This window comes from Petromyzon marinus, assembly GCF_048934315.1.
Source record: "Petromyzon marinus isolate PM22_M1 ecotype Great Lakes invasive population chromosome 67 unlocalized genomic scaffold, UKy_Petmar_22M1.pri1.0 chr67_unloc.1, whole genome shotgun sequence".
In the NCBI taxonomy this organism is placed as follows: domain Eukaryota; kingdom Metazoa; phylum Chordata; class Hyperoartia; order Petromyzontiformes; family Petromyzontidae; genus Petromyzon; species Petromyzon marinus.
This window is the reverse complement of record NW_027422591.1, coordinates 598,772-618,571: the sequence shown is the minus strand read 5'-3', so window position 1 is coordinate 618,571 and position 19,800 is coordinate 598,772. Positions and strand designations below refer to the sequence as shown.

Sequence of the window (19,800 nt, the reverse complement as noted above, 5' to 3'; positions counted from 1 at the left end):
CACAGACAGAGACACACAGACACACAGACAGAGATACACAGAGACACACAGACAGAGACACACACGCACAGACACACACAGACACACACACAGACACACACACAGAGACACACAGAGATACACATAGAGACACACACACAGACACACAGACACACGCACAGACACACACACACGCACAGACAGACACACACACAGACAGAGAATGTATCCATGGCAGGCAGTGTAGGAGGAGGAGAGAGGGGGAGGGGAGAGACAGAGGCAGTGCCCATAGTGAGACCCATCGCGTTGTCACCGCCACCACCACCGCCACCACCACCACAACCACCACCACCACCGCCACCACCACCACCACAACCACCACAACCAAAACGCCTTAGGTTCGTGCCGGCGAGCCGCATCCAGTAACCCCTCCGCCCCCCTACGATGCGGTGGGGGGGGGGGGACCCCCCGGAGAATGACATCCACGTGACCACAGGGAGAGAGACGAGAGAGAGACTCGAACCACGTGGGGTGCTGGGAGTGAACCCCCACGACCTCCCGTATGGCAGGAGAGGTTGCTAACATCTCGCCCACGGCGGAAGGAAGCACACTCACGTACACTCACATACACTCACGTACACTCACGTACACTCACGTACGTACACTCGCTCACTCACTCGCTCACTCACTCACGCACGCTCACTCACGCTCGCTCACTCACTCACTCACGCACGCTCACTCACGCACGCTCACTCACGCACACTCACTCACACTCACTCACGCACACTCACGCACACTCACTCACGCACACTCACGCACGCCCACTCACTCACTCACTCACGCTCACTCGCTCACTCACTCACGCACGCTCACTCACTCACACTCACGCACGCTCACTCACGCACACTCACTCACGCACGCACACACTCACTCACGCTCACTCACTCACGCTCACTCACGCACAGTCACGCTCGCTCACGCACACTCACTCACTCACTCACGCTCACTCACTCACTCACGCTCACTCACTCACTCACGCTCACTCACACTCACGCTCGCTCACGCACACTCACGCTCACTCACTCACTCACGCTCACTCACTCACTCACGCTCACTCACGCACGCACGCCCACTCACGCACGCCCCCTCACGCATGCCCACTCACTCACTCACACTCACGCTCACTCACTCACTCACTCTCACTCACGCACGCTCACGCACACTCACACACACTCACGCACACTCACTCACGCTCACTCGCTCACTCACGCACGCACACTCACTCACTCACGCTCACTCACTCACGCACGCACGCTCACTCACTCACACACACTCACTCACGCACACTCACTCACTCACGCACACTCACTCACGCTCACTCACGCACACTCACGCTCACTCACGCACACTCACTCACACTCACTCACTCGCGCTCACTCACTCACGCACACTCACTCACTCACGCTCACTCACTCACTCACGCTCACTCACGCTCACTCACTCACACTCACTCACTCGCTCACTCACTCACGCACGCTCACTCACTCACGCACACTCACTCACTCACGCTCACTCACTCACTCACGCTCACTCACTCACTCACGCACGCTCACTCACTCACTCACGCTCACTCACTCACGCACACTCACGCTCACTCACTCACACTCACTCACTCGCTCACGCACACTCACGCTCACTCACTCACTCACGCACACTCACTCACTCACGCTCACGCTCACTCACGCTCACGCACACACGCACACACACTCACACTCACTCACGCTCACTCACGCACTCACACACTCACACTCACTCATGCACACGCACGCACACTCGCTCACTCACGCTCACTCACGCACGCACGCCCACTCACGCACGCCCACTCACGCATGCCCACTCACTCACTCACACTCATGCACACTCACTCACACACACTCACTCACTCACACACACTCACTCACGCGCGCACACTCACGGATCTTAATGTCACCCGGCACACCACATCAAGTTCCACGCTCGCTGCAGCTGTGGCCACGCCGAGTCACGTGCCGCCCAATTCAGCGGCAGCGTGCTAACCGCGGCGCCACTCCTCCCGCGCACACCACCCTGTGACCCGGTGACCCTGTGACCCGGTGACCCTGTGAGCCGGTGACCCTGTGAGCCTGTGAGCCGGTGACCTTGTGAGCCGGTGACCCTGTGACCCGGTGAGCCGGTGACCCTGTGAGCCGGTGACCCTGTGAGCCGGTGACCCCGTGAGCCGGTGACCCCGTGAGCCGGTGACCCTGTGAGCCGGTGACCCTGTGACCCGGTGAGCCGGTGACCTTGTGAGCTGGTGACCCTATGACCCGGCGAGCCAGTGACCCTGTGAGCCGGTGACCCTATGACCTTGTGAGCCAGTGACCCGTGACCCTATGACCTTGAGCCTGTGACCTAGTGACCCTGTGAGCCGGTGACCCTATGACCCGGCGAGCCAGTGACCCTGTGAGCCGGGTGACCCTATGACCTTGTGAGCCTGTGACCCTATGACCTTGTGAGCCGGTGACCCTATAACCCGTGACCCTATGACCCTGTAAGCCGGTGACCCTATGACCTTGTGAGCCGGTGACCCGTGACCCTATGACCTTGTGAGCCGGTGACCCTATGACCCGTGACCCTATGACCCTGTGAGCCGGTGACCGTGACTGGGTGAGCCGGTGACCCTATGACCCGTGACCCTATGACCCTGTGAGCCGGTGACCGTATAACCCGTGACCCTATGAGCCGGTGACCCTATGACCCGGTGACCCTATGACCCGTGACCCTATGACCCTGTGAGCCGGTGACCGTGACTCGGTGAGCCGGCAACCCTATCACCCTATGACCCTATCATTCGGTGAGTCAGCAGCGACCCTATGACTTGGTGACTCGGTGACCCTATAACCCGGTGACCCTATGACCCTATAACCCGATGACACTATGACTCGGTGACCCTATGACCCGATGACCCTATGACTCGGTGACCCTATGACCCGATGACCCTATGACTCGGTGACCCTATGACCCGATGACCCTATGACTCGGTGACCATATGACCCTATGACTGGGTGACCCTATGACCCGATGACCCTATGACCCGATGAGCCAGTGAGCCGGTGACCCTATGACTCGGTAAGCCTATGACCCTATGACCATGTGACCCTATGACCACGTGACCCTATGACCCGGTGATCCTGTGATCCTATGACCCGGTGACCCCATGACCCTATGACCCCATGACCCTTCGAGTCGGTGAGCCCGGCCGGACCTGCTGCTCGCGCTCAGCGATACGCCGCTCCTCCTCTTCTCGGCGCCGGCGCTCCAACTCCATCCGCCGCAGTTCCTCCTCCTCCTCCCTCCTCTGCTGCTCCCTCCTCAGCTCCCGGTCACGCCTCTGCCTCTACAACGCCGCCGCCGTCGCCGTCACCACCACCACCACCGCCACCACCACCACCGCCACCGCCACCACCACCGCCGCCGCCACCACCGCCACCACCACCACCACCACCACCACGCGTGTGTGCGCGTGCGTGTACACGCCGTGTGTGCGTGTGTACGGTGTGTGTGTGTACACGCCGTGTGTGTGTGTGTGTGTACGGTGTGTGTACACTCCGTGTGTGTGTGTGTGTACGGTGTGTGTACACGCCGCGTGTGTGTGTACACGCCGTGTGTACACTCCGCGTGTGTGTGTGTACACTCCGCGTGTGTGTGTGTACACGCCGTGTGTGTGTGTGTGTGTACACTCCGCGTGTGTGTGTGTGTACACTCCGTGTGTGTGTGTATGGTGTGTACACACGCCGCGTGCGTGTGTGTGTGTGTGTACACTGCGTGTGTGTGTGTGTACACTCAGCGTGTGTGTGTGTGTGTACACTGCGTGTGTGTGTGTGTACACTCAGCGTGTGTGTGTGTGTACACTCCGTGTGTGTGTGTGTACACTCAGCGTGTGTGTGTGTACACTACGTGTGTGTGTGTGTGTACACTCAGCGTGTGTGTGTGTGTGTACACTGCGTGTGTGTGTGTGTACACGCTCCGTGCCTCGCGTGCGCACGCTGCATCCCGCTCATCTCCCGTGCCCGCTCCCGACTCCCACCGCACGCCTACCGGCGGCGCTTGCTTGCTTGCCACGCGCGCGGGGGCTACGCTTCGCCGACTTGCCGCACGTGCCGCTGACGTTTACCAGGGCCACCGCCGTCTACCAGGGCCACTCGACGTCTACCAGGGCCGCTGCCGTCTACCAGGGCCACTCGACGTCCACCAGGGCCACTCGACGTCCACCAGGGCCGTCCGAGTGACGTGGCCGCAGAGCGAACCGCCAACGTCCGTGCACCGATGGCGCCGCCGGAAGGCGAAGACGAATCCGCGACGGGGCGGATGATGTCAACGCGGGAGGGAGCCAATCGGCGTCGAGGGTCTCGGGCTCACTCCGACCCACGCAAAATCGTCGTCTTGAGGGCCGGAAAGTCGCGCGGCGACGCCGTTTCGCTTTGGCGGCCGCAGATGTTTGGCATTCGAGATGTCGCGGCTTGAGCCGTGCTCGAATCGAACTGCGGCTCAAGCTGTGACGTTTTTTAACACGTGTGTCTACACTATACCCTACACACTACACTACTATACACTACCCTACACACTACACTACTATACACTACACTATACACTACACTACTATACACTACACTATACACTACATTATACACTATACACTACACTATACACTACATTATACACTATACACTACACTATACACTACATTATACAATATACACTACACTACTATACACTACACTATACACTACACTATACACTACACTATACACTACACTATACACTACACTACACACTACACTATACACTACACTATACACTACTATACACTACACTACTATACACTACACTATACACTACACTATACTATACACTACACACCTAAACACTGCTATACACTACACTACATTATACACTACACTATACACTACAACACACATTACACTGTACACACTACACTACATTATAACCTACACACACTACACTATACACTACACTATACACTACACTATACACTACACTACACATTACACTGTATACACTACACTACATTATAACCTACACACACTACACTATACACTACACTATACACTACACTATACACTAGTGCTGTACTAGTAACGAATTGGCCACGTTCTGTTTACGTGACCAACCCTCTTACTGATTGGCTGTGTCGGGTGGTGGCGGGTTTCACGACACATCTCTATTTACGTGATCTCACCCAAGAAAAAACTGTATTGTGGATGACATTGTTCGCGAACGCCTGATTCGTGTAAAACCGATTTCAGCATATATATTTTTTAAAAACCCCATTTAAAATGCCTAATTAAATTCATCTGTATAACACTGAACGAATTTTTCTTTTTTTTTAAAACAACGTAACAACTAAATTTTGTCGTCGCGAAACGATTTTGAAAAAAAAACCCGATTGCGTGAACAATCACAAAGGGCGTGAGGAAAATCTGGGAAGAAACCGTCCGAGCGGAGCGGGCAGAGGGAAAACGCTGAAGCGGATCGAGGAGGAGGTGGATCCGGGAGTTGGGATTGACGCGGACACGGGAAAACCAGGAGTGGAAGTCGCGTTTCCATGGAAGCAGGAACGAGGAGACGAGACGGAGGAATGGAGTGGAGCGGAATGGGGCGCGTAGCACAGGCGTCATGATCGCAATCACGCGCGCGTCATGATCGCAATCACGCGCTCGTCATGATCGCAATCACGCGCGCGTCATGATCGCAATCACGCGCGCGTCATGATCGCAATCACGCGCGCGTCATGATCGCAATCACGCGCGCGTCATGATCGCAATCACGCGCGCGTCATGATCGCAATCACGCGCGCGTCATGATCGCAATCACGCGCGCGTCATGATCGCAATCACGTGCGCGTCATGATCGCAATCACGCGCGCGTCATGGTCGCAATCACGCGCGCGTCATGATCGCAATCACGCGGTTGATTGCGATCAGGACGGCCCGCGCACAAGGTGATTGGTCCGCACAGACACACGTGATCACAATCAGCTCACACACACACAGGATGTTGGTCAGCACACACGTGATAACAATGGATTACAGACACGTACACACGTGATTACAATGACACATCAACAATTACAAGCACACGTGACTACAATCATCAGCACACGTGAGTACAATCATCAGCACACGTGAGTACAATCATCAGCACACGTGAGTACAATCATCAGCACACGTGAGTACAATCATCAGCACACGTGAGTACAATCATCAGCACACCTGAGTACAATCATCAGCACACCTGAGTACAATCATCAGCACACCTGAGTACAATCATCAGCACACCTGAGTACAATCATCAGCACACGTGATGGCTCAAGGGCAGACAATGGTGGCTATGGGTAGGCCGTGATAATGGGGGGTGGGGGGGGGGGGTCGGGGGGGGGGACTGTATTACAGACTACAGTGCAGACTGTATTATAGAGACTGTACTACAGACTGTACAACAGACCCTACAACAGTCTATACTACAGACTGTACTACTAGACTGTACTACAGACTGTACCACGGACTGCACTACAGCCACTGTAGCTCAGGCTACAGTGGCTGTAGTGCAGTCTGTACAACAGACTGTACAACAGCCTGTACCACGGTCTGTACTACAGCGTGTACTACAGACTGTACAACAGCCTGTACCACGGTCTGTACTACAGCCTGTACTACAGACTGTAGTACAGACTGTACCACAGTCTGTACTACAGACCCTACAACAGTCTATACTACAGACTGTACTATTAGACTGTACTACAGCCTGTATTACGGCCTGCACTACAGCGACTGTAGCTCAGGCTACAGCGGCTGCACTACAGCGACTGTAGCTCAGGCTACAGCGGCTGCACTACAGCGACTGTAGCTCAGGCTACAGCGGCTGCACTACAGCGACTGCAGCTCAGGCTACAGCGGCTGCACTACAGCGACTGTAGCTCAGGCTACAGCGGCTGCACTACAGCGGCTGCAGCTCAGGCTACAGCGGCTGTAGCTCAGGCTACAGCGGCTGCACTACAGCCTGTACCACGGCCTGCACTACAGCGACTGTAGCTCAGGCTACAGCGGCTGCACTACAGCGGCTGCAGCTCAGGCTACAGCGGTTGCAGTACAGCGGCTGCAGATCAGGCTACAGCGGCTGCACTACAGCGGCTGTAGCTCAGGCTACAGCGGCTGCACTACAGCCACTGTAGCTCAGGCTACAGCGGCTGCACTACAGCCACTGTAGCTCAGGCTACAGCGGCTGTAGCTCAGGCTACAGCGGCTGCACTACAGCCTGTACCACGGCCTGCACTACAGCGGCTGCAGCTCAGGCTACAGCGGCTGCACTACAGCCTGTACCACGGCCTGTACTACAGCGGCTGTAGCTCAGGCTACAGCGGCTGTACTACAGCGGCTGTAGCTCAGGCTACAGCGGCTGTACTACAGCGGCTGTAGCTCAGGCTACAGCGTTGTGCCCTCCGCGCCCCGCCGAGCGCCAGTCCCTCACCTCCTCGAGGCGCCGCCGCTGCTCACGCTCCTGCTCGATGCGCTTGTGCCGCTCCGCCAGCATCTGCTGCTGCTTGTGCCGCTCCTGCGCCGCCTGCATCAGCTGCTGCTGACGCCGCTGCGCCTCGGAGTTCTCCTGCGGCGGGGGGGGCAACGGGGTGGCGGTGTCACGGGGTGGCGGTGTCACGGGGTTGCGGTGTCACGTGGTGCGGTGTCATGGTGTAGTGTCACGGGGTGTAGTGTCACGGGGGTGTAGTGTCACGTGGTGTAGTGTCATGGGGTGTCGTGTCACCTTCTCCTTCTGCAGACGCAGGAAGTCTCTCCGAAGCGTCGACTCTCCCGGCATGTTCACGATCGAGCTGAGACGAGGCACACACCACACACACAACACCACACACACACACACACCACACACACACACCACACACACACCACACACACAACACCACACACACACACACACCACACACACCACACACACACACACCACACACACACCACACACACGCACACACCACACACACACCACACACAACACCACACACACACCACACACACACCACACACACACACCACACACACACCACACACACACCACACACACACCACACACACACACAACACCACACACACACACAACACCACACACACACACACACCACACACACCACACACACACACACACACCACACACACACCACACACACAACACCACACACACACCACACACACACCACACACACACACACACCACACACACCACACACACCACACACACACCACACACACACACCACACACCACACACACCACACACACACCACACACACACACCACACACACACCACACACACACCACACCACACACACACACCACACACACACACCACACCACACACACACACCACACACACACACACCACAACAACACACACACACACGACACACACACACCACACACCACACACACAACACACACACGCACACACCACACGCACACCACACACACACACGGCACACACACACACGACACACACACATGACACACAACAACACACACACACACCACACACACCACACACACACCACACACACAGACACCACAACACGTGACACACGCACACCACACACACACACCACACACACACACGCGGTAAGGCACAATCAGCAACACAGGCGATGAGACACGACACAACAACACGATACACACACACACACTGGGACAACACAACACACACAATGTACACACTGCAAAGACAAAGATCCCCCGTGTAGCCTCTACAGACTGTAGGGGCAAGTGCTGTTAGCGAGCAGCGCCTATGAAGGCCGGCACGGCACACGAGGGGGTGGGTGGCTACCAGCACCACGCCCGGCCGCCTTTGTCTCCCCAGTGGCGATGTTTACTACACCACCACCGCTACACCAGCTACTCATTTGAAGCCGAGTCGATCTAGGGGAGGCCCAGGACCGGTTCAGATAATCGTCACCGCCGGTGTTGGCCGTGAGCGGGAATCGAACCCGTGTCGCCGGGTTCGTAGCGCTAACAGCTGCACCACCGCTCCCCACACACCTACAGACACACACACACACACGCGCATGTACACACGCACGCACACACGCACGCACACGCACAACAACCGCCATTCGCCACTAAGTGGCGGTGACGTCACCACGACGCTTGTGCCAGGCTATGTGCACCCTGAGGCCACGTGGAGTGTCGAACGCCCGCTGGCAGGGGGTCACGGGGCAGACCCAGCAGGTGCCACGGGTCGACTGACTGATATGCACATGCACGCACACTCACGCACGCACACGCACGCACACGCACGCGCATGCACACACGCACACACACGCACGTACACGCACACACACACACGCACACACACACACACACACGCACGCACACGCATGCACACGGCTCCTCCTCACCTGGGCTCCCCCTCCTGGTTGCCGGGGTCGTTATCCTCGTCCTCACTGCCACTGTACTCATACTCCGTCTCCTCTGCACGCGGTCACATGGCACGGTCACATGGCACGGTCACATGGCACGGTCACATGGCACGGTCACATGGCACGGGTACATGGCACGGTCACATGGCACGGTCACATGGCACGGTCACATGGCACGGTCACATGGCACGGGCACATGGCACGGTCACATGGCACGGTCACATGGCACAACGCACCGTCACATGGCACGGTCACATGGCACGGGCACATGGCACGGTCACATGGCACGGTCACATGGCACGGTCACATGGCACGGTCACATGGCACGGGCACATGGCACGGTCACATGGCACAACGCACCGTCACATGGCACGGTCACATGGCACGGGCACATGGCACGGTCACATGGCACGGGCACATGGCACGGTCACATGGCACAACGCACCGTCACATGGCACGGGCACATGGCACGGTCACATGGCACGGTCACATGGCACGTTCACATGGCACGGTCACATGGCACGGGCACATGGCACGGTCACATGGCACGGTCACATGGCACGGTCACATGGCACGGGCACATGGCACGGTCACATGGCACGGTCACATGGCACGTTCACATGGCACGGTCACATGGCACGGGCACATGGCACGGGCACATCGCACGGGCACATGGCACGGGCACATGGCACGGTCACATGGCACGGTCACATGGCACGGGCACATGGCACGGGCACATCGCACGGGCACAAACGCACCAACACCACGGGCACCAACACCACGGGCACCAACACCACGGGCACCAACGCGGCAGGCGGTGCTACAGCACCGCTTCAATACACACCAGGTGTGCCACCACCACCACCGCACCAACAACAACCACAACAACAACCACAACCACCACCACCACCACGCGGTGTGTGAATACAGCAGTGTGTCAGGAGCGGAGTGTGTGTATGTGTGTGTACGTGTGTGTGTGTACGTGTGTGTGTACGTGTGTGTGTACATGTGTGTATGTGTGTGTGTGTACATGTGTGTATGTGTGCGTATGTGTGCGTATGTGTGCGTACGTGTGTGTGTGTATGTGTGTGTGTATGTGTGTGTGTATGTGTGTGTGTGTATACGTGTGTACGTGTGTGTGTATGTGTGTGTGTATGTGTGTGTGTACGTGTGTGTGGGTACGTGTGTGTGGGTACGTGTGTGTGTGTGTGTACGTGTGTGTGTGTATGTGTGTGTGTGTGGGGAGCGATAGTGTAACGGTTAGCGCTACGCTGCGCTATGAACCTGGCGACCCGGGTTTGATTCCCGCTCACGGCCAACACCAGTGACGATTATCTGAACCCGGTCCTGGGCCTCCCCTAGGTCGACTCAGCCTCAAATGAGTACCTGGTGCGGTGTGTAAACATTGCCACTAGGGAGACAAAGGCGGTCGGGCGTGGTGCTGGCCACCCACCCCCTCGTGTACCATTCCGGCCTTCATAGGTGCTCGCTAACAGCACTTGCCCCTACAGTCTGTAGAGGCTATACGGGGGACCTTTGTCTGTGTCTACCTTCATAGCTGCTGCTGCTACTCGCTACTAACAGCACTTGCCCCAGCAGTGTGTAGAGGCTACACGGGGGGACCTTTGTCTGTGTCTACCTTCATAGCTGCTGCTGCTACTCGCTACTAACAGCACTTGCCCCAGCAGTGTGTAGAGGCTACACGGGGGACCTTTGTCTGTGTCTACCTTCATAGCTGCTGCTACTCGCTACTAACAGCACTTGCCCCAGCAGTCTGTTGAGGCTACACGGGGGGATCCTTTGTCCTGGAGGTTGTTGTTGCGTGTGGGTAGTGCGGTGCGGGTGGTAGCGTGGTGAGCGGTGAGCGGTGCACGCCGCGGTGAGAGGCGCGGTGAGCGGTGAGCGGTGAGCGGCGAGCGGTGAGCGGTGAGCGGCGAGCTTCTCACCCTTCTCTCCGCGTTTCTTCTTTGTGCGGTCGATGTGGTCCTTGAGCTGGATCCGCACCTGGCGCTCCGTGGGCTGCTCACGGATGAAGGGGTGCTTGAGCAGGATCTCCGTGTGTGGACGCTGCACGTAGTTCTTCACCAGGCAACTCTCCATGAAGCTCTGGAACTTCTTGGACCTGGCGCGGGAGGGAGGGGGAGGGAGCCTCTGTGTGTTAGTGTGTGTGTGTGTGTCTGTGTGTGTGAGTGTGTGTCTGTGTGTGAGTGTGTGTGTCTGTGTGTGAGTGTTTGTGTGTTTGTGTGTCTGTGTGTGAGTGTCTGTGTGTGTGTGTGTCTGTGTGTGAGTGTCTGTGTGTGTGTGAGTCTCTGTGTGATAGTGTGTGTGTCTGTGTGTGTGTGTCTGTGTGTGTGTGTGTGTCTGTGTGTGTGAGTGTCTGTGTGTGTGTGTGTCTGTGTGTGAGTGTCTGTGTGTGTGTGTGTGTCTGTGTGTGTGTGTCTGTGTGTGTGTGAGTCTCTGTGTGATAGTGTGTGTGTCTGTGTGTGTGTGTCTGTGTGTGTGTGTGTGTCTGTGTGTGAGTGTCTGTCTGTGTGTGAGTGTCTGTGTGTGTGTGTGTGAGTCTCTGTGTGAGTGTCTGTGTGTGTGTGTGTGCGCGAGTGTCTGTGTGTGCGAGTGTCTCTGTGTGTGTTAGTGTGTGTCTGTGTGTGTGTGTCTGTGTGTGTGTGTGAGTGTGTGTGAGTGTTTGTGTGTGTGAGTGTCTGTGTGTGTGTGTGTCTGTGTGTGAGTGTTTGTGTGTGTGAGTGTCTTTGTGAGTGTCTGTGTGTGTGTCTGTGTGTGTGTGTGTCTGTGTGAGTGTCTGTGTGTGTGTGAGTGTGTGTGTGTGAGTGTCTTTGTGAGTGTCTGTGTGTGTGAGTGTCTGTGTGTGAGTGTCTTTGTGAGTGTCTGTGTGAGTGTCTCTGTGTGAGTGTCTGTGTGTGTGTGAGTCTCTGTGTGAGTGTCTGTGTGTGTGTGAGTGTCTGTGTGTGTGTGAGTCTCTGTGTGAGTGTGTGTGAGTGTCTCTGTGTGTGCGAGTCTATGTGTGAGTGTCTGTGTGTGTGTGAGTGTGTGTGTGCGTCTGTGTGTGTGAGTGTCTGTGTGTGTGTGTCTGTGTGTCTGTGTGTGAGTGTGTGTGTGTTTCTGTGTGTGTGAGTGTCTGTGAGTGTCTGTGTGTGTGTGTCTTTGTGTGTGTGTGTGTCTGTGTGTGTGTATGTGAGTCTCTGTGTGAGTGTCTGTGTGTGTGTTTCTGTGTGTGTGTGTCTGTGTGTCTGTGTGTGTGTTTCTGTGTGTGTGAGTGTCTGTGTGTGTGTGTCTTTGTGTGTGTGTCTGTGTGTGTATGTGAGTCTCTGTGTGAGTGTCTGTGTGTGTGTTTCTGTGTGTGTGTGTCTGTGTGTCTGTGTGTGAGTTTCTGTGTGTGTTTCTGTGTCTGTGTGAGTGTCTGTGTGAGTGTCTGTGTGTGTGTGCGTCTGCGTGTGTGTGCGTCTGTGTGTGTGTGCAAGTCTGTGTGTGTACGAGTCAGTGAGTGTGTGTGTGAGTGTGTGTGAGTGAGTCTGCGTGTGCGTTACCATTTCTTGGATTTGAGGCGAGGCGGAGGGTTGCGAGGGATGAGGAAGAGAGCCCTCATTGGGTGCATATCACACAGTGCTGCAACATCAACAACATCATCATCAACAACAGCATCACCATCAACAGTATCATCATTACCACAGCGTCAACAGCAACAATAGCAATGTGATCACCACCGCCACCTCAGCCACCACCATCAGCGCCGCCATCGCCACCACCCCCACCGCCACCACCGCCACCACCACCGCGACCACCATCAAACGCCGCCACCACCACCACTGCCACCACTGCCACCACCGCCACCACCATTGCCACCAACACCACCACCACCGCCGCCACCACCACCACCGCCACCACCACCAACACCGCCACCGCCACCACCACCACCACCACCACCGCCACCACCACCATCGTCACCATCACCACCACCGCCACCAACACCACCACCACCACCGCCATACTCACGGGGAGCGCCTTCGGCCATCTCAATGGCTGTGATTCCCAGAGACCAGAGGTCACTCTGTTGGGGAGACACGGAGACAGGGAGACATGAGAGACACGGAGAGACACACAGAGACACACAGAGACACGGAGACACGGGGAGACAAGGCGAGACACGGAGACACACGGAGAGACACGGGGAGACACGGGGAGACAGAGAGACACGGAGACAGAGACACACGGAGAGGACACGGAGAGACACGGAGAGACACGGGGAGACACAGAGAGACACGGAGACAGAGACACACGGAGAGACACGGAGACAGAGCTCGTTAGTGTGACTGGGTGAGTTGCGGTGGTGGTGAGTGGCGGTGGTGGTGAGTAGTGGCGGTGGTGGTGAGTAGCGGTGGTGGTGAGTAATAGATGTGAGTGGCGGTGGTGGTGAGTGGTAGAGGTGAGTGGCGGTGGTGGTGAGTAGCGGTGGTGGTGAGTGGTAGATGTGAGTAGTGGTGGTGGTGAGTGGTAGAGGTGAGTGGCGGTGGTGGTGAGTGGCGGTGTTGGTGAGTGGCGGTGTTGGTGAGTGGCGGTGGTGAGTGGCGGTGGTGGTGAGTAGCGGTGGTGGTGAGTGGTAGATGTGAGTAGTGGTGGTGGTGAGTGGTAGAGGTGAGTGGCGGTGGTGGTGAGTGGCGGTGTTGGTGAGTGGCGGTGTTGGTGAGTGGCGGTGTTGGTGAGTGACGGTGTTGGTGAGTGGCGACGGTGTTGGTGAGTGGCGGTGTTGGTGAGTGGTGGTGTTGGTGAGTAGCGGTAGAGGTGAGTGGTGGTGGTGGTGAGTGGCGGTGTTGGTGAGTAGCGGTGGTGGTGAGTAGTGGTGGTGGTGAGTAGTGGTGTTGGTGAGTGGCGGTGTTGGTGAGTGGCGGTGGTGGTGAGTGGCAGTGTTGGTGAGTAGCGGTGGTGGTGAGTAGCGGCGGTGTTGGTGAGTGGTGGTGTTGGTGAGTAGTGGTGGTGGTGAGTAGTGGTGTTGGTGAGTGGCGGTGTTGGTGAGTAGCGGTGGTGTTGGTGAGTAGCGGTGGTGGTGAGTAGCGGTGGTGGTGAGTGGCGGTGTTGGTGAGCAGCGGTGTTGGTGAGTGGCGGCGGTGGTGGTGAGTGGTATAGGTGAGTGGCGGTGGTGGTGAGTGGCGGTGTTGGCGAGTGGCGGCGGTGTTGGTGAGTGGCGGCGGTGGTGAGTGGCGGTGGTGGTGAGTAGCGGTGTTGCTGAGTAGCGGTGGTGGTGAGTGGCAGTGGTGGTGAGTGGTAGAGGTGAGTAGCGGTGGTGTTGGTGAGTGGCAGTTTGTGGTGAGTGGACGTGGTGAGTGGCGGTGATGCTGAGTGGCGGTGTTGCTGAGTAGCGGTGGTGGTGAGTAGCGGTGGTGGTGAGTGGCGGCGGTGTTGGTGAGTGGCGGTGGTGGTGAGTGGTAGAGGTGAGTAACGGTGGTGGTGAGTGGCGGTGTTGGTGAGTGGCGGTGTTGGTGAGTGGTGGTGTTGGTGAGTAGCAGCGGTGTTGGTGAGTGGCGGTGTTGGTGAGTGGCGGTGTTGGTGAGTGGCGGTGTTGGTGAGTGGCGGTGTTGGTGAGTGGTAGTGGTGAGTGGCGGCGGTGTTGGTGAGTGGCGGTGCTGGCGAGTGGCGGCGGTGTTGGTGAGTAGCGGTGTTGGTGAGTGGCGGTGTTGGTGAGTGGCGGTGTTGGTGAGTGGTGGTGTTGGTGAGTGGCGGTGTTGGTGAGTGGTAGTGGTGAGTGGCGGTGTTGGTGAGTGGCGGTGTTGGTGAGTGGTAGTGGTGAGTGGTAGTGGTGAGTGGCGGTGTTGGTGAGTGGTGGCGGTGTTGGCGAGTGGCGGCGGTGTTGGCGAGTGGTGGCGGTGTTGCTGAGTGGCGGTGTTGGTGAGTGGCGGCGGTGTTGGTGAGTGGCGGCGGTGTTGGCGAGTGGTGGCGGTGTTGGCGAGTGGTGGCGGTGTTGGTGAGTGGCGGCGGTGTTGGTGAGTGGTGGCGGTGTTGCTGAGTGGCGGTGTTGGTGAGTGGCGGCGGTGTTGGTGAGTGGCGGCGGTGTTGCTGAGTGGCGGTGTTGGTGAGTGGCGGCGGTGTTGGTGAGTGGCGGCGGTGTTGGCGAGTGGTGGCGGTGTTGGTGAGTGGCGGCGGTGTTGGCGAGTGGTGGCGGTGTTGCTGAGTGGCGGTGTTGGTGAGTGGCGGCGGTGTTGGCGAGTGGCGGTGTTGGCGAGTGGCGGCGGTGCTGGCGAGTTACCCGGTAGTCGTAGGTGGCGTCGGGGTTCTCGTCGCAGGCGATCACCTCGGGTGCCATCCAGTAGGGCGTGCCGATGAACGTGTTACGGCGGCCGATGGTGCGGTCCAGCTGGGCGCTCACCCCAAAGTCCACTGCACCGCCACCACCACGGCACCACCACCACCACCACGGCACCACCACCATCACCACGGCACCACCACCAGCACGGCACCACCAGCACGGCACCACCAGCACGGCACCACCAGCACGGCACCACCACCACCACGGCACCACCGCAGGCGCAGACCGGTCACGAGCGTACGAGGTCAGCGCGGTGGGGGGGGTCACGCAGGGTTCACCGAGCGGTGGCAAAGGTCACCGAGCGTAGGGAAGGGGGGGAAGTTATTGTGCGTGCGTGTGTGTGTGTGTCTGTGTGTGTGTGTCTGTGTGTGTGTCTGTGTGTGTGTTTGTGTGTGTGTGTGTGTGTCTGTGTGTGTGTTTGTGTGTGTGTCTGTGTGTGTATCTGTGTGTGTGTGTGTGTCTGTGTGTGTGTTTGTGTGTGTGTCTGTGTGTGTCTGTGTCTGTGTGTGTGTTTGTGTGTGTGTGTGTGTCTGTGCGTGTGTCTGTGCGTGTGTCTGTGCGTGTGTCTGTGCGTGTGTCTGTGCGTGTGTGTGTGTGTGTCTGTGCGTGTGTCTGTGCGTGTGTCTGTGTGGGGAGCGGTAGTGTAGCGGTTAGCGCTACACTGCGCTACGAACCCGGAGACCCGACTTCGATTCCCGCTCACGGCCAACACTGGTGACGATTATCTGAACCGGGCCTCCACTAGGTCGACTCAGCCTCAAATTAGTTACCTGGTATAACGGTGGCTCAGTAAACATCGCCACTGGGGAGACAAAGGCGGTCGGGCGTGGTGCTGGCCACCCACCGCCTCGTGTGCCGTTCTGGCTTTCATAGGTGCTCGCTAAAAGCACTTGCCCCTACAGTCTGTAAAGGCTATATGGGGGATCTGTGTCCTTGTGTGCGTGCGTGTGTGTGTGTGTGTGCGTGTGCGTGCGTGCGTGTGTGTGCGTGTGTGTGCGTGTGTGTGTGCGTGTTATTGACCTGGTCAAGACCTATGATACCATCAGTAAGCCTGGGCTCTGGGTTGTTCTTCGTGCTTTTGGAGTCCCTGACCCTCTGCTCACGATCATTAAGGACCTTCATGATAGTGAGCGGGCCCAGGTAAAACTACGTGGCCGGGAGTCAGAGCCATTCCCTGTACACCTTGGGGTGCGACAGGGATGTCCTCTGGTTCCCACATTATTTAACATTTATTTTGACCACGTAGTTCGTGAAGCCTTCAATAGATGTACCGGGGGAATCTCAATATGGTACAGATATAATGGGAGGCTGATCGATGCCCGGGTGCGGTCAAGGGATGGCTCCCTATTGCTCAACCACGTTATGTATGCTGATGATTTGGTAATAGCTGCTCATTCAGAGGAGGAGTTGGAGACGCTGCTGCTGAGACTGGAGCGTGCCACTAAGAGGTGGGGCCTTACCATCAGCCCCACCAAAACTAAGCACCTGCCTGGGTATTTTGTACCATCGGACACTCAACCCCCACAACTCCCAATCGGTGATGGGGCAGTTGTGGAGAGAGTGGAGAGTTTCCCATACCTGGGCAGTGTGCTTATGACCGGCTCCAGTTTAACAGCAGAGGTCTCACTCCGAATCAGTCGAGCGGCAATATCTTTTCATCGGTTGCGTAATGCTGTGTGGAAGCTACCTGGTCTGTCGCTCCGCACTAAGCTTCAGGTCTTCTCGGCCACGGTCATTCCCTCCTTTCTCTACACTTGCGAAACGTAGACCCCCCTAATGGAACATCTTCGCCGGTTAGAAACATTTAGGTTGGCCTGCCTACGATCCATCCTGATCGAGGGGGCTAAGCGGGCGTGGCACGGGCTAGAGAAGAGATGGGGTGATGTGGTACAGGAGGACGTGGAGCTGAGTCGACTTGCCGATGACTGGTACCAGCGGTGTCAAGATCGGCCTCTGTGGAGGAGGCTCGTGAAGGACGCTACTGGGCAGTTGGAGGCAGTCGCCCTCCAGCAACAACGGAGGGCGGAGGAGCGACGCTCACAACAACGAGCGGAGCGCCGGGTGGCTAAAGCACAGTAGGTTGGCACAGTAGGGGGCACAGGTGGTGCATCAGCCAGTCATCTCAGTCATCTCAGTCAGTCGACCCGTGGCACCTGCTAGGGTCTGCCCCGTGACCTCCTGCCAGCGGGCGTTCGACGCTTCACGTGGTAGCCTCAGGGTGCACATGGCCTGGCACAAGCGTCGTGGTGACGTCACCGCCACTTAGTGGTGAATGGCGGTTGTTGTTGTTGCGTGCGTGTGTGTGTGCATGTGTACATGCGTGTGTGTGTGTGTGTGTGCGTGTGTGTGTGTGCGTGTGTGTGTGTGCGTGTGTGTGTGTGCGTGTGTGTGTGCGTGGGTGCACGTACCCAGCTTGACCTCGGCGTTCTCCGTGAGCAGCACGTTCTGACCCTTGATGTCGCGATGGATCACCTTGTGCTGGTGAAGGTGAGACAGGCCCTGCAATGCGCACAACACACAAAAGACAAAGGTCCCCCGTGTAGCCTCTGCAGACTGCTGGGGCAAGTGCTGTTGGTAGCGAGTAGCAGCAGCAGCAGCTATGAAGGTAGACACAGACAAAGGTCCCCCGTGTAGCCTCTACAGGCTGCTGGGGTAAGTGCTGTTAGTAGCGAGTAGCAGCAGCTATGAAGGTAGATACAGACAAAGATCCCCCGTGTAGCCTCTACAGACTGCTGGGGCAAGTGGTGTTGGTAGCGAGTAGCAGCAGCACCTATGAAGGTAGACACAGACAAAGGTCCCCCGTGTAGCCTCTACAGACTGCTGGGGCAAGTGCTGTTGGTAGCGAGTAGCAGCACCTATGAAGGCTACCGGCACTGTGGCACACGAGGGGGTGGGTGGCCAGCACCACGCCCGGCCGCCTTTGTCTCCCCAGTGGCGATGTTTACTACACCACCACAGCTACACCAGGTACTCATTTGAGGCCTAGTCGTGTAGACAAACACACGTCCACATGCATACGTACATAGTCCACTACTCAAGTATGTGGATGAGTGAGTGGGTGAGTGGCTGGGTGAGCGAGCGGGTGAGTGAGCGAGTGCGTGCGTGAGTGGGTGAATGAGTGGGTGAATGAGGGAGTGGGTGGGTGAGTGAGTGGGTGATTGAGTGGGTGAGTGGGTGGGTGGGTGAGTGGGTGGGTGGGTGAGTGAGTGGGTGGGTGAGTGAGCGGGTGAGTGAGCGGGTGGATGAGTGGGCGAGTTAGTCAGTGAGCGGGTGGGTCAGTGAGTGGGTGCGTGAGTGGGTTGGGTGAGTTAGTGGGTGAGTGGGTGGGTGAGTGAGTGGGTCAGTGAGTGAGTGGGTGAGTGAGTGGGTGGGTGAGTTAGTGGGTGAGTGAGTGGGTGGGTGAGTGAGTGAGTGGGTGGGTGGGTGAGTTAGTGGGTGAGTGAGTGGGTGGGTGAGTGAGTGGGTGGGTGAGTGAGTGGGCGGTTGAGTGGGTGGGTGAGTTAGTGGGTCAGTGAGTGGGTGGGTGAGTGAGTGGGTGAGTTAGTGGGTCAGTGAGTGGGTGGGTCAGTGAGTGGGTGGGTGAGAGAGTTAGTGGGCGAGTGAGTGGGTGGGTGAGTTAGTGGGTGTGTGAGTCGGTCAGTGAGTGGGTGAGTGAGTGGGTGGGTCAGTGAGCGGGTGGGTGAGCGGGTGGGTGATTGAGTGGGTGGGTGAGTGAGTGGGTCAATGAGTGGGTGCATGAGTGGGTGGGTGAGTGGGTGGGTGAGTGAGTTAGAGGGCGAGTTAGTGGACCAAGTGAGTGGGTGAGTGAGTGGGTGGGTGAGTTAGTGGGCGAGTTAGTGGGTCAGTGAGTGGGTGGGTCAGTGAGCGGGTGGGTGAGCGGGTGGGTGAGTTAGTGGGTGATTGAGTGGGTGGGTGAGTGGGTGGGTGGGTCAGTGAGCGGGTGGGTGAGTTAGTGGGTGATTGAGTGGGTGGGTGAGTGAGTGGGTGCGTGAGT

The 19,800-nt window shown here is 57.5% G+C and overlaps 1 protein-coding gene across 1 annotated transcript in view; it reads right to left on the bottom strand.

Moving 5' to 3' along the window:
* Positions 1-359: 359 nt before the first annotated feature.
* The window catches only part of LOC142907946 (mitogen-activated protein kinase kinase kinase kinase 4-like), a 109,597-nt gene continuing 90,156 nt past the window's right edge, over positions 360-19,800 (bottom strand). Inside the window, exons 7-15 of the mRNA XM_076057974.1 lie at positions 18,215-18,305; positions 15,747-15,877; positions 13,502-13,556; positions 13,036-13,114; positions 11,440-11,615; positions 9,473-9,545; positions 7,837-7,903; positions 7,546-7,680; positions 360-3,394 (exon numbers count right to left, since the gene is read on the bottom strand). Of these exons, the coding sequence (XP_075914089.1) occupies positions 3,221-3,394; positions 7,546-7,680; positions 7,837-7,903; positions 9,473-9,545; positions 11,440-11,615; positions 13,036-13,114; positions 13,502-13,556; positions 15,747-15,877; positions 18,215-18,305 (981 nt within the window). The 3' untranslated portion in view covers positions 360-3,220. The remainder of the gene's footprint in view (positions 3,395-7,545; positions 7,681-7,836; positions 7,904-9,472; positions 9,546-11,439; positions 11,616-13,035; positions 13,115-13,501; positions 13,557-15,746; positions 15,878-18,214; positions 18,306-19,800) is intronic.